This window comes from Lupinus angustifolius, chromosome LG09 (assembly GCF_001865875.1).
Source record: "Lupinus angustifolius cultivar Tanjil chromosome LG09, LupAngTanjil_v1.0, whole genome shotgun sequence".
Taxonomy (NCBI): domain Eukaryota; kingdom Viridiplantae; phylum Streptophyta; class Magnoliopsida; order Fabales; family Fabaceae; genus Lupinus; species Lupinus angustifolius.
Window position 1 is genome coordinate 12821399 of NC_032017.1, and position 22569 is coordinate 12843967.

The 22569-nt window shown below is 33.0% G+C and overlaps 2 protein-coding genes across 2 annotated transcripts; both read right to left on the reverse strand.

The window, feature by feature from the left end:
• On the reverse strand, positions 11161-16228 carry LOC109357514 (probable methyltransferase PMT13). The gene is made up of 7 exons (XM_019601519.1): positions 15582-16228; positions 13893-14096; positions 13598-13808; positions 13253-13514; positions 12622-12996; positions 11818-11913; positions 11161-11482 (listed from the first exon to the last, which is right to left on the reverse strand). The coding sequence occupies exons 1-7, from the start codon at positions 16002-16004 to the stop codon at positions 11275-11277; spliced, it is 1779 nt and encodes a 592-aa protein (XP_019457064.1). The 5' UTR covers positions 16005-16228; the 3' UTR covers positions 11161-11274.
• Positions 17283-22096, reverse strand: LOC109357485 (COP9 signalosome complex subunit 1-like). Its single transcript, XM_019601471.1, has 6 exons — positions 21512-22096; positions 20091-20411; positions 19779-19895; positions 19602-19687; positions 18010-18244; positions 17283-17781 (listed from the first exon to the last, which is right to left on the reverse strand). The coding sequence occupies exons 1-6, from the start codon at positions 21905-21907 to the stop codon at positions 17605-17607; spliced, it is 1332 nt and encodes a 443-aa protein (XP_019457016.1). The 5' UTR covers positions 21908-22096; the 3' UTR covers positions 17283-17604.

The window sequence follows — 22569 nt, forward strand, 5'->3', positions numbered from 1 at the left end:
GTTTGATAACCGGTACGGTTTTAACAACACTGGATTTGATAGTTAAATCTTGTTAATTTTTAAGTAGAAAAATTAATCAGGTAAATTCTTCATTTTAAAAACATGTTGTAAGTACAAAGAATGTGTTGATCTAGTGTTGTAAAACTTCGCTATATCTTAGGAAGAGTTCGATTCCTAGAACCGACATTTGTTAAGAGAAACAGTCACACATTCTAAAAAAGAATAGTTCCTTCCTCAAAAGGTGAGGGGATATTCGATACAAAAAAACACTTTGTAAATAATGTGCATTCTTATTTTTTTATTGGATAAAAAATATTAAGGTAAATTCTTCTTTTAGAAAAACATTTTATAAGTAATGTGTATTTGTCCAAGTATAAGAAGCTCTTCATTGAAACATAAGATCCTTTTGTATCTCAAAACTCAAATATTAGTCTGTCAACACCCAAATGAGTGGCCAGAGTGCATAGCTTAAAAGTATTAATCTATTATTAAGTGAGAGTAATCATTGCTTTCTTTTTTGTCTCTCGCAAATATTGTTATAGTTTCAAGCAGTGTTGTTAAAATCATACCGGTTATCAAACTGGTCAAAGTACTAGTATAGTGGTACAGTGGTTCAACCAGTGGTTCAGTAATTAAACCGCATGCCGGTTAAACCGGACATACCTACTTATATTTATATATATATAAACCTATAAACAAAAAAATTCAAATAGGTAGATACTCAAATTTATAATTCATATTTATAATCTACTCAAAATTCACATAAATAAACAACTTTAAGTATTTAACAAATTCAAAGTCTAAATTAAAAATCATATATCAATCCAAAAGTATCACTTAACAACCACAAAATATAAATAAATGACATAACTTCACAACTCACTCTATAAAACAAATAAATTTATAGTTTTAACATTTAACAAGTCAAAATTGTCTTATATGAATATTATACTTTTCTACCAAATCCTATCTTCATACAGTACTCCAAGATTATACAAACACACGAATGTTAGGAACCAAAATGTGTAATCTAAGTATGCCTTGGAAGCATGTGTCTTGAAGTGTTGAAGAAGGGTTGGAAAGATGGCTCATCCTTGTAATGGGTTTTTAAGTTTTTTTTTTAAAAAAAATTATGTGTATAAACTGACCGGTTTAGTAAAATAGCGGCCGGTTCACCGGTTTTGACCGGTTTTTGACTGATTTTGACCGGTTTTGATACTTGGCCGGTTCAACACCTGTACCGTACCGGTTAGGGGACCAGTTCACTGGTTTTTCGGTTGAACCGGCCGGTACGGTACGGTTTTAATAACTTTTTCAAGTGAGTCTAATCATAAAACATAAATAAGGCATAATATAGTTTGTAATTAATGTCTGAATTTTATAAGCATAATTTTAAGGGTTCAGCATTTGTGGAGCGTATAGTTGAGATAAAATTTGCTAGGTGATTTCTATGTTTTGAAAAAGTTTAGCCTTAGATTCTCAACTGAAATACCCTTGATACATGATTATGAGTCATGGATACTAATTTTTTTATCCAACTCATAAGCAGATGAAGAGAGAATGAGAAAAATCATAACCAAAACAATTTAAAAAATGTTAGATATTAATTCTTTGTTAATGAATGTGATAAATTATTATGACATAGTTTAGTGTATATTGTTAGAATTTCTGACAAATTATGGGTCACAAATATAATTCTATAATTGTGTTATGTCTACTATGTAATTAGCCAAAATATAAAATGATCTTCAAATATTAATTTGGTGGCTAAGGGCATATGTGTCATGAAATAATATAAGTGTAGATACCTTTAGACAAATTTTGATTTGATGAAGGGAGTGAATCAGAATTATTGCGACTAAAGTAGTAACCACTACGGGGTTACTTTTATGGGTTATGGTCCCCATTTGTAGAGCAACAGGTTTTCAAGTGTAAAGGTGGAGGAGAATAAGGTATGATGAGAATAGTGTTATCCATGATGGGATAACACTATCCACTCATCCTAAGGCACATAAGGCATAAGGATAGGGTCTCTCCTCACAACACAAAACACTACACACCAAAGGAACTAAAGATTCTCTCATTCCCTTCTAGAGAGAAACTAAGGAAAACCATTCGGCGCTCTATCATCTGGAAGATTATCTCACCCTCATATGTTCGAGATTTCGGAAATGACTCAACAAGGTATGTTCTTCATCTTCACCATGAACTCATTTGGGGTTTCTTCGGTCTGGACCATGGTTGTTTCATTCGGGTTTATGTATGGGCATAAACATTAGGTTATAGGAACAAAGTCATGATCATAAGAACTTTCACATTTAATCTATGGATTTCGGATGGAGAAATTCTCCAACACATATGATTGACACTATCTAATGAAACTAAGACGTGAGCTCAAATCCTATTACCCACGTGAGAATTTTACCCAAAAAAAATCTATTCATGCCTTTGTTTTTTTCGCTTGCCACACCAAATGTACTTAACAAAATCACCTTATTACACATCCATTTTTTGTTCAAAATTAAATTGTAAAATGAAGTTATTCAGAGTCATAGTTTGTAAATTCTAAATTAAATACACATAAAAAATATGGTCAACTCTCCTGTATAACGGGAAAAGTTTTGGCCATTCTCCTGTACATATAAATGGGTGTGAGTTTGACCCATCAAGAGTAGTGTAGATGAAGGTTGTAGGTTCCAGTCTCATCCATAACAAATTAAAAAATGAGTTATAAGGTGATTTAATGGTTCGAGTGAAAGAGATTGAATGTTCAAGTCTTACTCACAACAAATAATAACATACTAACATTTGTCGATAAAAAAATAGGGGAGGAGTTCAACCAGCTAAAATTGACATAGCCAGAATAGAGAAATGGACAACCACTTGACAAAGACAGAGAGGGATGGCTCTTTTTTCTCAGAACCATGCTATTACTCATTTTTAGTTGCATTTAGTGGTACGTTGAAAATTTCACTTGCTATGTTTGGTCCCTAGCAAATGGATGCATAAATGTTTTTCTACCTAGCTTATTTAATTGAGCTATATGGTACTAGTAATTTCTTGCTGGATATATGGCTCAACAATTATTTATAATTAATGTCAAAACAGGTCCTTAGTTTGTGCTAACTTTCACAGCATTTATTTGCCGTCTACATTTATAATGAAGCAATAACTAGCATTCCCAAGGGGGGTTTATAGTGTGGGACTTAAATATTTAGGATTTGATTATCAAATGAATAAATAAGTCAATAACTTTGTGACTTATGATTAGGAATCATATATTGAAATTACTGCAGACATTAATCTAAGATCTGGATCAGAATCCTCTTAATTAAACCCATTAACTCAAGTCTAACATAAAATTTTCAATACTTATTAATCGAGTGTGTATAGTGTTTTGGGTGGGTGATCCTATAGCTACATTGGGAGTATGGATCTTTTCCATTAGTGTACAGAGAAATACTATTTTTACACTAATTTTAAGGATAAAAATGTCACTGCAAATTAAAAAGAATGACATAATTATCATTTTATTTTAATTTTTGACATGTTTTACATAACATTTCACTCTCTAGAGTCTAACTTAATATTTGGGGTATACAAACTGTAGTGTAAACCAAAGTCCAAACATATTATATGAATATATTTTTATAGCAATACAATTTCCACCAGCAATCAATTTGAGCACAACCAAAAAAAACTGATGACAATCAGCCACAACCATGCATTGAAATTCATAAAATGTACCAAACAACACTTCATGTGAAACTCATTAATAGTATTACAATGAGATGTGCATTGGTACTGCTTACTTGTTTTCATACCCATACCTATTTACCACCCAAAAATACTACAGAAAAACCACAAAAAATATCCACACCTATTTGCATGTCATTCACGAATCCAAGACCCAAGAGGAGAGTGTGCAACATATGTTTAAAATTAAAATAATAAATATTATCATATATTAAAAGAAAAAAATTGATTCAAAATCACAAAATTTAAATATACTAACGGACGTTGGTTCAAGTGGTACATGTTTGATTCCCCTTAAAAAAGGTCTCGGGTTCGAGTCTTGTGAATGGAAAAAAATGCCCACTGAGAGAGTTAGCCCTACGTACATGTAGATGTTCCCGAGTTGGACAGGATTGCCTCCAGTGTGCAAAGATACCTATGGGAAACCGAAAATAAATAAATTACATACTTCATAATTGATATATATGTGACTTCATATTTGAAATTGTTGAATGATCAACCCATTGTTAATGTTGTTGAACACATCTCATTCAATATAAGTCACTAGATAATCATTTATCAATGCATCTACCATTCGACTATACAACCTATTTTTTTTTACAATCTTCATAGTTGAAAACGCTCTTTTTATGGTTGGAGTGACAACAAGCAAAATTTATTGCTAACTCCAAAATAATATAAACTATTATGTAAATAATGTGTCTTTCACTTTCAACAAACTTCTCTGAAAGATTATTGATTTATTTCAAATATTATATGAATGATATAAATCTTAAGTTGATTATCAAACATCGTCAAATCAGTTGAACAAAAATCATGTATCTTCTACATGTCTTATAAAAACTATTGATATATAAATTTGTGATTTATTATCTATATTGAATAATTATTAAATACATGTTTAATTAATAATTAATGGAAACAATGTTAAATATATAATAGAAATAATAAATTAAAAATAATAAAGCAGCAAACATACATAAAAAATATATAGGTAATTCATAACTGTTTTTATAAAAAACGCAGGGTGTGCATGTATGTTTGCACACCCTTAATTCAATGTGGCACCGTCCTATTGCATGTGTATATAATAAGTATGTTATTATAGTACAATCATTAAAATTTATTGTGAAATAATAATAAAATAGATTATAATATGAAAGTAATAAAAAATTATAATAGACATATCCCCATAAACTATTATTATATGTACTCATTACTTACATATTTGACATCTATGCTATTTAGTGATGGAACTGTGAGTCTCAATGGTGGTGGATTGTTTGAGTTAAAAGAGTAACATGAAAACGTCAATAGATTTTGAAGGTAGAAAAGGTTTAATGGATTTCACCCTAAATCCTGAAGACAGTTTTCTCCCTCACTGGTGAGTTTGCAAAACTTTGTTTCCCATCTCTATGGCATGACGGAAAATATTTTTCTACGATTAATATACTAATTAGTCTATTGGACTTTGAGGGTGCTAGAGTATAAACTTTAATTTTGTGTTTGCTATTATTGTTTGTTGGATAAAAATATATGTACAAACAATATATGAATATATACACTGTGAAAATATCATCTATTATTTATTCCTAATTATTATTGACTCTTTCAAAAAGTAATTCAAGTGAGTGATAGATGATATAATAACTGAGTATAAATCTTTACGCTAACAGTACATAAATATTACATTTGTTCCTTGTAGCACATGATAGTCATTTTTTCTATCCTTTCATAGAAAATAAGGACAAATCCCAAATTTGTTACTAGAGTTTTATTAATAAAATTTCATTAATTATCGAGAGAGAGAAGGCACAAAATGACATAACCAACATAGAAATATTATAACCCAGTGCAACTTCTTAGAAATTCTCTCATTATAAATTAAGTACAAATGGATGTTTTATTTTATTTTATATATTTTCAACATATTAGATATACATTTACTTTTTATTTAATAGCATGAGAAAGATTATTCAGAAGATTTGTTGGAGAATTAATGTATCAAAACTCCAACTAAAAATAGAAGGTTAATTGAAAGAAGTGTGGATACTCATTTGACAACTGTGACTATAACTTCAAAACTAGTAAGACATATGAACAAGTAGTTGAAATACTGATCATTAGATAGAATGTGCTTACAACCTGTTCCAGCCATTAGGTTCAAAACTTCAAACCCAAAAAAGGGTCATAATCATAGTGGCATTGAAATAAGAACTACTTATAATAGTTATGAAATGAAGGAAGTGGGTATGGGGTTAAGTATTTTCCATTTGAAGGCCCACATTCCCACATGACCTATCACAATCAACTTAGCCAAATTTTGAATTTGAAGGAAATAGACAGCTTGTTGAACCTTTCATGCAATCCCTTTACTTATCTATGATAGATTTTGACTTGTGAAGTAGAGATAGGGCACCAATATATTGGTCTAAATGGATGAGAGTTGAATAATTTAGCCATGAGGTCCTGAATTCATCCCATAAATGAGGATCAAACTTAAACAATCATCCGAATATATTTTTCTAGGAGTTAGTATCTCTCTGATACTAGAGATACAAGTGCATAAAAAAACAACATGGAAAAGTAGAATGATATGATATTTTTATCTTTTAGATATAATAATATGACACACACTTCAATGTAAATATAAAAACAACAATTTGTCTATCTAGTATTGAAGAAAATTATTTTCCTATTTCGAGAGATTAGTTTCTCATTTACTACTGACAATAATTTTTTTTATCGGCAAATGTTAGTATGTTATTATTTGTTGTGGGTAAGATTCGAACCTTCAACCCTTTATTTCACCTCTTCTCCCGAACCATCAGACCACATTATAGTTCTCTTTTATTAAATATGTTATGAGTGAGGAATCCACAGTCTCATTCACTTCATTCCTTAAACCTTTCATCTTAACTAACGGACCACCTTTTGACTTGGAAGAAAAAGAAAGAGGGGACTATGCCTTGCTTCACAACAATGGTTGAAGGGAAGGACCACTAAATTTTGGCTGTATGCATTTATATGTATGGCAATGCCGTGTTCTTCCAGCACATTCGAGCTTATTCTGCTCTGTCTATCTATCTATGTTACTATATTTAACCCACCACTCTAACCACTCTTCCCTCATTCATATTTTTCACCCTCTTCCTCTTATTGTGCCAATCTCATATGCCTCTTTCTACATAAAAAAAAATGGCTTTTAATGATCATATAGGACAACCCTAATGGGTTCCATTATGTTTTACTTTTGCTTCATCATATAGGACAACCCTAATGGTCCCATTGTGTTTTTTTATTTGGTTTACAAAATTGATGTTTTAACCTATCTAAGAAATGTTACTTAGTTTTTCAATAATGTTTTGATTTTTTTATATATCTTTAAACAATGTATTTAGGGAAATCGTTAACTCAACCCATATTTTAAATAGGATTAATAAATATAATTAAAGTAAACATTAAGTGGTAGGAGTGTTATTTGGCTCTATATAATGTAGATGAAACAACAAAATACATATATAACAGTTAGTAGAACCTAATCAGAGGTACTAAATTATGGGTAATGTTATATTATACAAAGTAATATATTTTATTTGTAAACCAATTATTAATAATATTGTTTTGTAACATGTTACTTTTTTTATAAAGTAAGAGAATTTTAAGGAATATATTATTCTCTTAAATTATTTTAAAATTAATCAAGCCTCCTCTATGAATGTAAAATCATAGTTATGGGTCAACGGAAAGATGGGCAAAGTCACCATGATTAGGTTGTAAAACTTACAGAATGTCTTATATAATTGTCTTCAATTTGCTTTTCTAACTTTCATTTAATTTCACACTTGTAAATCTCATATTATGAATTAAGAATTCAATTATGCATCATTTGTATTAACCCTATAGAGACTAGCATACAATTAAAAAAAATGTGTATGATCAGAGATGTTAAATTTATATTTATGCAAAATAAAAGTTCTTATAAATGCAGCCAATCATCAAGGTTTTCAGAAGTTAAATGATCCGTGATTTATGGATAAGCCAAGTTGAAAAGAATTTTAAACCCTTTGGAAAATCCTTAGAAGAGAAAACACAAAGTATTCGAACTGCATTCATGGTAGAGACTATATTTAATTAGGGCTTTCCAAGTGTCCACTTTTTCTCAGTGACTTTTCTTCCTTTTGTTTTCACAAAGCAATAATTATACTTGTTCAATTTTCACAGTAGTGATTACACTTACAGTTTTGCAGAGTTGTAAATAAATATAGCCAACATTAAAATTTCATTTTGAACTCTTACATTCCATGTCATGTACGTTCATAAAATCTTGAAAAAATGCCAGATGCTCTATCAATGCATATATGTAACAGAATCACACAGTATAAGCTAATAGAAAATAATATTTAATTAGTTATTACAGTTAAAATTATGTAGAAATAAAATGGTGATTTATAAAAATATTTATAATTATTATTCTAAAATGTGCTACTTCTTAATGTGCACTTTCTAATTCTACGAGAATCAATTGTTGATAGAAACGGTTACTATAAAGATAATAATAGAGTAGGGAGATATCTTGTTTTTCTTATAAAAAAACAATTTTTTTTGGTTTCCAGATATCCTCGCATGTAACATTTAAACTAACGTCCGTTGGTTATAAAAATAATTTAATAAGTATACTCTAATATCTATATATTAATATAAAAAATTGTATATTATCAGTATATTAGTGACAATAAATTATGAGCAGTGAATGATTCTATAATATTGTAAAAACTTTATATTGTGAGTTGATGTATACATTTGTTTTCCCCGTAATGTATGTGAAAGGGTATATAATACTAGTATGAGGGTGGTAATTGCATTGAATGCCTCATAAGTCATAAGTGATTCTTAAATATTGAACTGAAATTTTGAGTAAAAAGGCTCCACCTGATGAAGTATGTTATGTAAAAGTCACAAGTCTCCTCTCTTGAATGAAATTTATATATGTACCTGCTTAACTGTAGCACTTAATTTATTCACCCATTCAGATAGAAACAGGAGCGTTGCATACACACTCCTAGCTCGTCCGGGAAAAGATTGAGTGGCTTTGAAAAATATAAGTTTTTGTATACTGCCAAGAGTATTCTCTCCTCATTTTTTGAGTAAGAAACTAATATTTTCGAGGTGTATAACTGTCCATCTCAACTAGTGTCGTTCACAAGAGTTGAATCATTGATCTTTGGATCTTACACCACTAGATTAATACTTTGTTGGTTAAAAAATATAAGTGTGTAGTAGGCTGATAATTTGAGTAATTGAATGAAGACGGAATGACTTAGATTTTAAACTATATTTCAATTTTAATATACTAAGATTAGAATAGAGTAGAAATCTTCTCTAATACTAGACATATAAATATTATAAAAATAAAAGAAAAAACAATGTGTCATAACACTTTTATTATTTTATTTATAATAAACTAACACTTTTGTTGATAAAATCAAAATAATAAATAAGAATTTTTCCCCGGAGAAGATCTTTGTTTATCTGAATCTAAGCCTCGCCCCATTATTTAACACCTCAGATTTATTAATGTAATTAAGTCACCACTTTGTAAAGTTCTTAATTCTCAACTACATTATACTTTCATTTCTGAAACGCAGAAACCACTTTAATCTGCAATTGTCTGTAGTATTAACTACTGTGGATTAAAAGAGTTGGTGCTTTTACTACAACCAGTGATAATAATTTCTGGGCTGAGTAATTTTTTGTTTTTAAATTTTAAATTTCTTCGATGGCCCAGAGTTCACAAGTTCCGAGGTAACTGTAACCAGATCCTGCACTGATTTATATGTTGCTTTCAAGTAGCCAATTACTAAGTTTCAGGATCATGTTTCCAAGATATACACTTATGAGCCAATAACTCAATATCATGACAAAACTAATTGTGCTCAAACATTTCCCCTATTTCTCCCTCATAAAATTTGGAGCACTCAAAATTATACTTGATGATATTGTGTCAAGTTAACTATAAATTAAAACATATTTGAATAGAATATTATATGAAACATCTTGTCATATCAAGTTGTTTGTCTTGTGACACATAAATAAAAATTGATATTGTAAAAATGTAAAATTACATATATTTACCCTTCTCACATTCTTTTAGTTAAAAGTTTTGTAACCACCTTTTATTATGTCAATATACATCTTAATATAAGTGAGTGAATTTTTTTGGGTGTATATAGTTACTTTTAAACAAGTCAAAATTTATGGAAAGTTATTTTCAAGAAATTTACCAAACACTTCCATTTACTGCTTACTAGCATAAAAGAATATACCAAAGTCGTTTACTTTTAGTAGTTCCTCTTTGCTTTCAGAAATAAATTAAAGTTAATGGAATAGTACCAACACATTCAATATTTTAAAAGCTAAACTAGAAATCAAACAAGAACTCAAAGTTCACGATTTTGAATTGATGGTTTTGTTTTGGTACATGAGGAAAGCAATGATCAAACCAGAATTATGATAAACTCAAAGTGTTACCAATTGAATTCAGCTGGTTCCATATGATTTTCAATATATTAGTTTAAACTTTAATTCGTGATCTTTTTTTCCATCTATGTATTCTTCTACTTGCTGCTTCCTTGCTTGCTTGTACTCCAGAAATGCATAATTTGCTTTAGCACTTTCTTGTTCCGGGGAATTCATCTGGCATCTTTTTTGGTAATGGTATCCCATAGGGTGATGAATTAATTTCTTTCAGGGTATGTAATTACCTCCCAACAAGTGTCTCTCCCGAAAATTGAATCATTGACTTTTTGGTCATCTTGAGGATATAACGATGCCTTATACCATAAATGAAGGCCTTGTTGGTACATTTGGCTTTTTATGCACACTGCATAAGAAATTTCTGAGAATATGATGGTCAACTTGGAGCAACAATATTATACTGTGGCTCTTTTGTTGTTTCCAGTTTTCTTCATTTTATGAACTTTTTATTGTTACTAATAAAATATCTTAACTTATTAAAAACATTTTTTTATTAATCTAACAAGGAAAGATTATTCTTATGCAACCACTAGTATCTCGCAACACAGGTATTACATGATCTAAAATTCAGGAACTGGACCAGACCATCATTCATGTCAAAAGTTAAAATTTACCAAAATTTGAAGTGATGAATGTTCTTCAATAAATATTAAATTTTACCAAAATTTGAAGTGATGAATGTTCTTCAATAAATAAGTAAAGATAAAGTAAATAAATGCATTGAATTACAAGTGATCTATAACTTATAGCTAAGAATATAATTAACAATGTCTTGGTTGGTGCTTTCTAACTCAACTGCACAAAGTATTTAGTTCCCATGTTTTGTTTTATATGTGATCCTGACCATACTATCTCCTTATATATAAACATTGAACAGGTAACAAAACTGCATTCCCTTTAATGCATTGTGAAACCCCTACCCTTAAAGCTGAAAGAAGGAAATGTTACCTAAAATTTAAGGCAAAGTTAGCAGGATGAGGATTAGAGTTTCCAGAAGGTCTTGGTTGCAACAAGAATTTTCTCAGTGCCATGTGATTCAGGTTCTGTATCATATATGGTAGGTATCCACCTCACTGTACGAGCAACACGAGCTACTCTCTCAATTACTTCAGGGGTATCCCTCACCACAACTGTTCCTTCTGGCCGCAAAATTCGATCCATTTCCACCATTAAATCAACAAGGTTACATCTGCAATGTGGTCATGCTACAACGGTTAGATCGCTATTTATATGAAACAGTTTTCTATGTCTGTAATGAGGCAAATTGTGATAGGAAGGTAATCTTTTGCACTTGCAGAGGCAGATATATTGTAACTTTAGATGTGACATCAATTTAATAGAAACATTGTTCGTTCTAGGAAGTTCAAGCAACAAATATATTCTAGACTTCAGCAAAAATCAAACACGTGAAATTAATAACCAAATTTTGACATGACCATGATTGATCCCTAACTGTTCCAAACCAAAAAGGAAAAACAGCTCCTGAGGCTATGACATCAAATTAGCATTTTTGCATGAAAATACCTGTTTTTGCCAGAAGCTTGCTCTTTTAGAAGTGATTCAATGTTGACCACGTGGATCATATCATAAGTACGGGGATATGTTGAGAAAGGTTCACACCTGAGAACAGTAACCAAATATCTTAGATCCAAAAAGTTATCCATTACAAATAGGGATACATGGTCAAATGCACACAACATTTTTTTGGTCAAAAAGCAGGATCCTAAATAATTCTCTAAATCAAATTAGAGAGGTGGAGTACTTCAGTTATCATTTTTATAAAGATACCTAGAGGATTCTGACTCCTTTATCATATAGGATGTCCTAAAATCACAAAAGCATACAATTATGAATTCTATTAAATATACTTTTGCTGTCCTGAGTCATTTCTTATTTGTTTAATTAGCAAAATTTTAACAGCAACTCAAATCCAAGAAACTGAAACTGAAATTGAAGCAAGAACTTGTCAGATAGTGAAATTCTAATACAAAGAGATATCTATAGAAAAATACAACATAAGACACAGTGGATTAGTAACCGCCCAAAAAAGCAAAACGACAACCATAATGACAGTCATAAATGAAGTCCAGGGGCAAGAAGCAATTTGTAAACAACATGACATCTGTAATGTTAACCATTAGCTGAGTGAAACAGAGACTTTCTTCGGTGTAATGGTATGAATAATCTTCATTGGTAAATAGACAATTTTCTCACACTATATTTGCCTTTACCATTAATTGAGAAACATGTCAAAAGATCAAAAGTCTAAAGATTCAGTACAAACTCCTTTTAGGAGAGAATTCTTCAAATCGTGACCGAAATACTCACCAATCATGATAGACTCCAATAAGGCCTCTGTCAAAGATCACATCAAGAGTGGATGGCTTGTGAGCTGGAACTACATTCATTACCCACACAGGATCAGAAATTAATGCTGCTGCGAAACCCCCAAAGAATGCATTCATGTCCATGACATTGCGTATAGATGAAATCCCCAACTTTACATTTAGAGAATTCTTATAGTGTGCAACCCTCCTCACCCACAGCTTAGTGTCAGCCTCATACACATCAGCATCATTTTTTAGGTGAGTGGACCTACGAGATGGAGCAGTTAGCCTCTCTGGCCACTTGGGAATCGTCCCAATTCCATATTCTCCTTTGATAGAAGATCTCCTACTGACACATTTCTTCAATTTGAAGTACCTGCAAAATGAAATAATTAATGATTGAAGCTTTTCAATCCCAAGCATCCATAATGCAATTACCGTTAGCAAACAACAATGATAGCATTCACCCCAGTGCTCTTCTTATCAGGATCATATAATATAGAAATGTGTAACAAAAATAAAGGAAAGATAGTTTATACACAACGTCCATTAATATTCAGCATCGCAGAAGGAGAAGCAAAGCTAGAAAGGGGAATAATTAACTCAAATTGGAATATTCTACTGGAAATTACCAAGCGGAACTTGGATCATCTGAATCAACACATGACTCAAGACCAAATTCATTGTTATTTGGGAGACATGTATCCTCTACTGGCTTTTTCCAGATCGCAGTGTTACCATCTACAGCAATGACTTCATAACAAAAAGCTCTTGCTACACCCTGGAGATCAGACCATTCTTTGTCCAGTTTGGGCCACTGAACAGGGGGACCAGAGATGACTAAATATCCACCAGGGCGAAGTAATCTATCCACTTCAATGAAATAAGTTGCATCTGCAAGGAAGATTTTCTACATTAGGGAAGGATAATTAGAAGATTGCAGTGTATGCAAAGGTCATCTGGAATGAAGAACTTACTGTAGGCTGTAAAAGGGATCAAACACCGAGAACAATGAACTAAGTCAAACCCAAATGCAGGAAATGGAAGTCTGCGAGTACCCAGCATGGCACTAAAAGCTGGTATTCCTCTTTCCAGAGCAAATTGTATCTGTGATTTGTGTGAATCTCTTGGTGCAAAAGACATGGTCAAAATGTTTTGAGCCAGTAAAAATCCTCCAAAACTGGCAACCTGTTGAACGTGAGAAATATTCGCACATTAAACAACAGTAGATTCTACTAAGGTCTCAAAAGGAAGCCGGAAAAGTGGCCTTACCCCACACCCCATATCAAGAGCAGTCCTCAGAACATTGCTATTTATTGGAATATATTGACCAAGTTTTTCAATATACTGTACTGCTCCATCTGGAAACATTGTGCCACCTCCAGGGAATATAAAGTGTGGGCCTTCAAGTTTCATCCATCCTTGGTGACCTTTCCTTTGAGCAATCTTGTTGTGTGGCATGTTGCTGTGCCATATCTACAGAAAAAATATATTAGTGCTTTGTCCCGAAGAAGAGGGTGTTTACAAGCATTTTGATAGATGGAATAATAAATGATGATGATATATGTCATCAAAAGCAAAGTATAATATAATGATGATGATATATGTCATCAAAAGTAACTGTAGTCCCATTTTCTTAAAAAACAACAAAGCAGTCAATTATAACCGAAAGCTTCTATTACAGAAAGATAATAGAGTAACACCAATTAGTCAGGGCTCCATATAACAAGCCACAAGTTAATTAGGGAGCGATCTGTATAAGTAACTTACCTTCCTTCCCTTTGTTCTTTCCTGTTCTCCTATTTCTCATCCTTTAATCTCTCTATCACCTTTATTTCTGTTGCCTTTTCACTTTGTTCACACTTAACACTAAATTCTAATGACTGCAAGCTTCACTTGATTAATTCATATGTAACCACCAAAGAGACTTTTTCAGAAGGCAAATGCTTTTGACTTAGGTTCTTGAAACAAAATCTTAAGGCCTAAGTTGGTCAAAACTAGTCTGACAGATAATTTAAACAGAGCATTCAATTTGATAAACAATAATTATAAATCAGAGGCATCAAGGCTGATTACTTCTAAAATGGCATTGCATTAGTAAAGTGATTCTCATTTGGACCATCAACTGTAACAACCCAATAATATACAGTAGATTATTTTCTTATTTTAATAACCATGACATGTCAATTTAAGTGTCATATTGGAAAAGAGGGTTGGACCCAGAAGTAGCTTAAAATGAAATTTTTACTAACAAGATCCAACAAAAAACTACATACTCACAAGTTAAACCTGAATTAATCAGATGTCAGAAAACCTCATCCCATTCCAAAGGTGTTAAATACCGAGTTCCCAATCACTAAAACATAACCCAAAAATGACTCATCTAAAATGAGTGTCTCTAAAGTGAGCAACTAAAAGAGTATACATCACACCAGTCAGCTAAAGTGGATCGAGATCTCAATTCACTAAATGATCTGAACTATTCTTACTAATAACCTTAAAATGAGTGTGTCTATGAAGTGAGCAAGTAAGCCTGTATCATACCTTGATCAGCTAAAATTTAGCAAGATCTTAACTCATTAAATAAGCTAAACTAAACTAATGATATAAAGGTGAATGCACTCTTGCTTATATCGAGACATGTCCCCTCTCGACAGAAGCCCGATGGATCAGATGAAGGATTACCATTTACACATGACTAAAGGGCATCTTTTTGTCACATGGCAACTGGAGAGGACTAGCACAACATGTATTTAAACCATTCTCAGGGTTAATAAGGTAAGCGATGGAGGACTTACTTCCCAACATAAACTCACTTCAAAACATATTAGCAACTATCTAAAAGACTAAAACTATCACAAAACACCATAATCTAAAAAAAACAAAAATACAATAAAAGATTAATCAACATTATAGCACTTTCTAAGCACCCAAACAGTGAACCAAAAATACCATACGCACCTTGTATAAACTCTCAGGCCACCGCACCGAAATCTTGTAACCGCGAGGCGGCGGAATCAGGCAAAGAGGAGTCTCTTCCGGCGGAGGACAATGCCGTTCTCTATAATAATTCATCTCTCTACTCAACTGACTATTCCGCCTCGGATCCTCGCACGGCATGTGGTCCACGGCACCGGCGGGGCACGTCTCGATGCTCTGCTGTTGACCGAGCTCAATGGCAGCAACGAGGCGGTGGCGCTGCTGTGGATCGGAGACAGAGATGAGGTGCGGTTGGCGGCTGGAGGCGGAGAGGGAGCCGCTGAGAGGAGTGAAGACGAGGAGTAAGAAGATGAAGAGAAGGCCGAAGAATACGGCGGTGATGAGGTCTAAGATTCGCCATTGGCGTGGGTTACGCTTTGAAGATGAGAGGTTCACGTGACGCATTTGGAGTTTGAAATCGGAAGGGGTTGGTGGTTGGTGGAAAAATTGAGTTAGGTGATGGAACTGCGTTTTTTGAAGTGTGGGTTTTATTATGGGGGTAATGAAGGATATAAGATTGTGTGTGTACGAGTTACACTTTTGTTCAGAGAAGTGATTGGAGACAATGGATTATTATATTCTGGAACGACGGTGGATAGATCTGATCATGTAATCCCTTCAAATATAAGTTGTTCCTCTCTCCCAATAATCACTCTTTATATAAATCATATTTGATATTTAGTCCGTCTTATACCACCTTATTGTTATTATATCCTTTAAGAATAAGAATATGCTATTACTACTTTTAAACACAACTTAAATATTTAAGTAGGAAAAGGTTGTTGAAGTTCACATAATTCAGTCAACTAGTGTTGACTTATAAATAAAGGTCATACGCATCGTGAAAATGTAATGATTAGGTAACCTTACAGTGACAATATACCTTTACCATAGAAGTTAACCTCACCACAATAAGATGTTTTCGGTTGAAACAGAAGTATCTAGATAATTCATTACCTTAAAAATTGTCTTATTATAAATTAAAAAATTAAATAAATTATGTTCTAAAATACTAAATACATTTACAATTTTTTTACATATGCATCCTATTCTTCACTATAACTTCAAAATATTTTGGTAGAGAAGAGGGGCCAATTACCGCTTTTAATTTTGTTAACGTTTGGGAAGAAAAAAAAACTATAAACGTAAAAGTGAATCTAAATATATGAAAGCTTCCATGAAATTATTGTATCATGTTTATATGATCTGAAGTTGAAGTCCCATTCACATACAAAAATGATACAAACGAGAAACAAAATTTTATTTTTTAAATCACAACAAATCACGGTGATTATCACATATGCCAAGGCTAGATAATCCACACCATATTTGATAGTTTGATGCTACTTGAAACAATTTCGAGAGATCATGTATTAATAGAAAACTGATACATATATTAATAACTTTCTCCCCATTTGTGAAAGAAGTGCATATATATATATTACACAGAATTAATTTTGGGAATTCATGCACAATGACTAAATATAACTCACCGAACAATACATATTTTTTGGGATTTAAGAGTCCATGCAATGTGGTTTGTATGTTTTGGCGAGTTCATCTACTTTCAAAGAATGATTATATCAAACAATTCTTAAGAGAGCTCAGTATTATATTCAAAGACCTAAGCTTGTTTTACCCAATGGAGTTAGTTACCAAAAAAAACAAGAGTAAATAGGCAAATATGAAGTTTTGTACCCAAAAGGAAACAAAGGGCCACAGGTGTTCTTTAAATAGCATAGCAGTAAATTACTTTTGTACCCAAAAAAGAAAAAGATTTAAAGAAATAAAAAAATGTTCTTCTGACAAATTAATTCAAGCTATGAAAGAGTATATACAAGAGAGACATCTTATTATGTTGTTCAATGTTGCAACCGAAATTCAATCCACCACCATAAGGTAAGGCAATCTTTAACTTCAGTGCACAACCTTGCTCCCTTACTGTTGAACAGTGCCTGAGAATGTAAAATATTACAACCCATATCCCATTATCATCAATCAATGATTATAGTTTCCTCGATGCCCGAAGATTGAATTCATGCTTGATAAGATTAGATCTCAGTAACATATCACGAACATCGCGGTCAAATACCCTTCCAGTTTCTAGAACCCTATGAAAGGTGGCGTTCCTTTGATCTGCATGCCGTGCGTACAGAATTTTGTTGTGCGAATCTATACGAGCCTGCAAGGGTGCAATAAGTTCCATAAAAGATAAGCTGTTCAAATACCAGATAAACTATTTTTCTTGCAAAAGAAGCATTGTCAAATTTCAAATCATATTCAAAAGTTATATGGCCACAGGTAAATTATTAAATGAGAAGCATGTAATACTGAGATTTTTGTTATTCTAAATGTAGTTCAGTAGAGCTATAGACATTGAATAAAACGAGCATAGTAACTCCAACCAGACCTGTATCTGATTATTGGTAATCAAAGCTTCAAGTTCTTTCTCAAGTCCAGCAACAGTTGTCTTAAATGCATTCGCCATCATGTTCAAATCTACAGACACAAATGGGAGTGTATACTGGATAAGGGCTTTGTGACGAATTTGATTATAAAGTGTCTCGACATGGTCATGCAAATGTATGTCAAGCAATAGATTGGCTTTCAGGTTCCCAAGGTATTCCAGACATGAAGCATAGTGGCTGCAAAAAGGGAAGAAAACAGATCAACCTACACACACAAAGAGAGATGAAAAGGAAGGAAAGTAAAACACTACAAAGAAAGAATTAGAGTAAGATAAATATTAAAAATTTCAGCAAATCCCTATTGACCAATAGGTGAGCGTTGAAATACTGTTTTTGAATTTTTAAATTTGGGGGAAACAAAACAAAAAGGACGAAAATCAGAAATGTCATTGAACTCCAACCCCACTCCCTAGTACGCTAAAAGGTTGTTTCCAGAACTTGAACTCAAGACTGGAACTCCAGGTCACAAGGCAAGCAACCTTGCCATTGCCCCAAGGCAAGCAACCATGCCATTGCCCCAAGGCTAGCCCTCGACATACATTCCAATCCAATTCCATAAATTCTCATTGAAAAATTTCATGAGCTATTTGGCCAACACAAGAAGAATTTTATGCACATTACCTATTCGGTGCAATCTACCTAACTAAGACTACACATTAATCAACTTTCAACTCAGGAAAGAAAAAAATGTGAGGCACGGTGACCAAGGTTGACAAGATCGAGAGGAGTTGGTGAACACATAAAAAGTGTGATCGTAATACGGATCGTAGGATCCTACATAATATTAGAAAATAATATCTAAAAATAATTATATACATAAAAATTAAAATTAAAATCTATTCAAGAGCAAAAGACTAACACAATTCTATACCAAGTGCAATTTAAAATTTTAAACATAATTATATACACTTAAAAGTTACTTTCAGTTTTTTTAATTACTTTAATTTTAAATTGAGCCATTATCAGTTTAACAACCAATAACATATTCTTAGTTTTGGATAATTTGGGCCATTATCAGTTTAATAACCAAGAATCTGGTGTGTAACTTGACCACAATAGGGCCCACGTCAATAAAATTTTACGGGGAGATTAATTTGGGTTAGGTCAAATTTTCTTCGTATGCAAATGTAGGAAACCCTAGTTTCCATGCCTCCCAAAATGGCCAAAAGCATAGGCAGGCGGCGGCAGCTGCTTTTCCCTTTGAGATCTCTCATTCCAATGGCAACAAGCAATAGCTACTTTGGAGGTCTCTCCTTATCCATCACAAATACTCAAGTTCTCTCTCCCACATTCTTAGTCTCACCCCTCTGTCGCTCAAAAGGAACCACACAGATCATTACAATCTCACGTTTTATATCGATGATCCTAGTTGTGACAGCAAGATCGAGTTCCTGCTTGAATCGTGCCTCACCAGCCTCTATGGAGTCGTAACATCGGCCGATCTTACGTGATAAACCGCGATTTAGTCAACCATGATGATGACCAATCTCATATAGACAAGTAATTAACAAAGACAACTTGAGCAGCAACTAACCTCGAGTAAAAATCATTTATCAGTTCCCTTACTTCAGGTACCAACTCTAAGAAATTCCGGAAATTGAGATTGTCTATAACTTTGTTCTGCCAAATATTAAAAAAAAAATCATGAATCAATGCGCTGAAATGGTCATTGAGAAGAAGAATCTTTATAACAACATAACAGAATACTCGCCTTTAACTCTGTCCGATCAAATGTTGCAAGTGCACAAAGTCCTCCATATGTTGCAACATCTTGAGGTGCAATCACTCCATTATAGTGGCTTCCCAGATCTGGGCTAGTTTCTAGAAACTGCATAAATGATAAAAATGAGGTTTCCAAAGTTAAAGAGAAAGAAGTTAATAGGTTGTCAGAGATCAAATAATGATAAATGAAAAAGGAATCCTACAGCTTGTAATCAGAGTTCTCATATCATGCAGCAATCCTTGAATGCTGTAGGCTGATTCTGGGCAGAGGTAAAATGAAAAGGAGATATAAGGAACAAACCTTTCGGGCAGCAAGCTTGTACTTTTTGGCCTTTAGATTTGCCAATCCTGCAGCACAACGTAGCTTTGAAACTGTTACCAGGTCAAGGGACTCTGGTGCTTGTTCTGCCTTGCTAACATAGCTTGTAACATGAGTAAATTGACCCATCTCAATGCTGACCAGAATCGCACTCATACACATGTGAATAATATGCTTTGATGTAGTGCAATAATCCCGCGTACGGACATAACTTTTAAAGGCATCCCCCAATTGACCATGAGCATAGTAAAAATCTCCAAAGTCATTGTATCCCATTCTTATACTTTCCTTAATCAAGTTTGTCTGCAAAAATTAAAGGAAAGTTAAAGGGATAGATAAGGAAATCAGGAATTGTAATTTAATCAATCTAGTTAAAAAGATACGTAAAAACAGATCATATTAGCATATCATATAAACAAACGGATATAAACCACAAAACATATCCCCAATGATTTTTTTATTTTGGTTTTGGGTGGAAATGTGGAATCCATCTAGCTTTACAAATTGTGAAACAGAGAACTTTTGAGTGACAATTGACAAACACCTTGATATAAGGTAATCCTGCGTGTTCGATAGATTTCATCCAAGAACTAACTCAACCACTGAAATACAAGATAATGTAGAATTCCTAGTCCGATATCAGACAATTTCAAGTAACAAAATCTATCCTCAGAGGTTCGCATGACAATATAAGCATAACTATCTGCAGAAAACTCTTTGAATCTTGACAACACTAACTCTGTATCTCTCATCCTATCTCTGTGACTCATGTATAGCCATTGTTTTGTATTAGAAAAGTTGCTCTCACAAAACAAGCTACATTACAGCACAGCCCATGAGGCTGCTGAATGAATACAACTGTTAAAACTTGAAAGCTAAAGGAACAGTATGTATAGCTAATGAACAAAATTCATCCAATAGCACATGTACAGACAAAGAAAACCTACACTCGGGTAATATAAGAATGAAAGACACTGAACCATGAAGAATTTAAATAACCAAACAAGGTTCAATCTATCCCAAGAAAAGAAGGAGAAGAATTAATCACAATAAAAATCATCATCTCATACTAGTTTTATACAAAAAACTTATATGTGATTAATTATGTCTATATTTGTGGTTAACATTGCATGCAAGGTTTTAACTTCGAATATACGCAATAAACAACTGTTAACTGTGAGAGTTAGAGTATAAGGATTGCATTCACAAACACTAATTATTATCAATTACACTGACATGTACTTAGATTATGCTAATTTTTGTAGTTACCAAAAAAAGATTATGCTTATTGTGTGCTTTAAACAGATTATAATCCAAACTTCATAACCTAACATAAACACCCAAAATAAAAAACAATAAAAGCAACAAAAAAAAAAAACAATACGTCGTCCTAAGAGAACTACCCTATAAGCATTAAGCTCATTCTCAAGCTTCTCCTTCTTCTGTTCAGCCCTACGATCCACGTTCTCAGCCCAAGCTACATCCAAATCATAACCAGCTCCTAACCTACCATCAATCTTCTGCACCACTTCCCTACACAACTGCGTATTCTCACCTTTCTTAATCTCATCATACGCCATTCGAAGCGCTTCGAGTTGCATCGTAGTGTTGTTCTTCTCGCCGCAGCGATCGGCGATGAACAAAAGCCGCATAATCTTGGTTCTCCCAGCGTAGAGGCTCGCGTACACCTCGATGTCGAGTTGGTCGCCGCTGAATATCGGTTTCCGGGTGCGGTTGTTGTCGCCGTTGGCGTAGATTTCGTCGATCATCGGACCCGAGGTTTCGTCGTCGCCTTCCATGGGAAGAGGGTTAGGGTTCAGTGTGGTGTGGTGTGGTGTGGTTGTAGAGTACTATGGTGCTACTTCTTCTATCTCTTCGTTTTAGTGTGAGTGTGAAGAATCACAGAGAGATCTGTTTTTTAATTTCAATTACGAAATCGAGAATAGTTCTTTGCTCTACTTCCTAGTCCAATGCAAAAGCCCGTGCCCAACATAACTACACGTTGCCGTTTCATGTGTTGTACATAAGTTATTTTCTTCCAAAAGAGATGTATGAGTTTTATGGGAGCACACATGTGCTCTACTATAAAGTGTGTCACTGCTTGTAATTGGTTGAAAAAATATATTTAAATTAAAATTTTAATAGTTAATTATTTTTCTGACCAATCACAAGCAGTGACACACTGTTTTGGGACAGAAGATGTGCACCCGAGTTTTATACACTATTAATATGTCATTTACAATTTATATTTAATTATGAATGACTTTACAAAAATCAAACTAAATGATGAATGATGTAGTGAGTAGTCGATAGTGTAGTAAGTGTGTATAAATATTTACAATGACATCAATAGATATTAAACTATATTTTATGTTGGGCGTGTTTTGTTCCTAATTATAGAATGTTAATATAAAGTATCTATTGAGAATCTTATGAGTTTTATATACTCTTATTATATCAA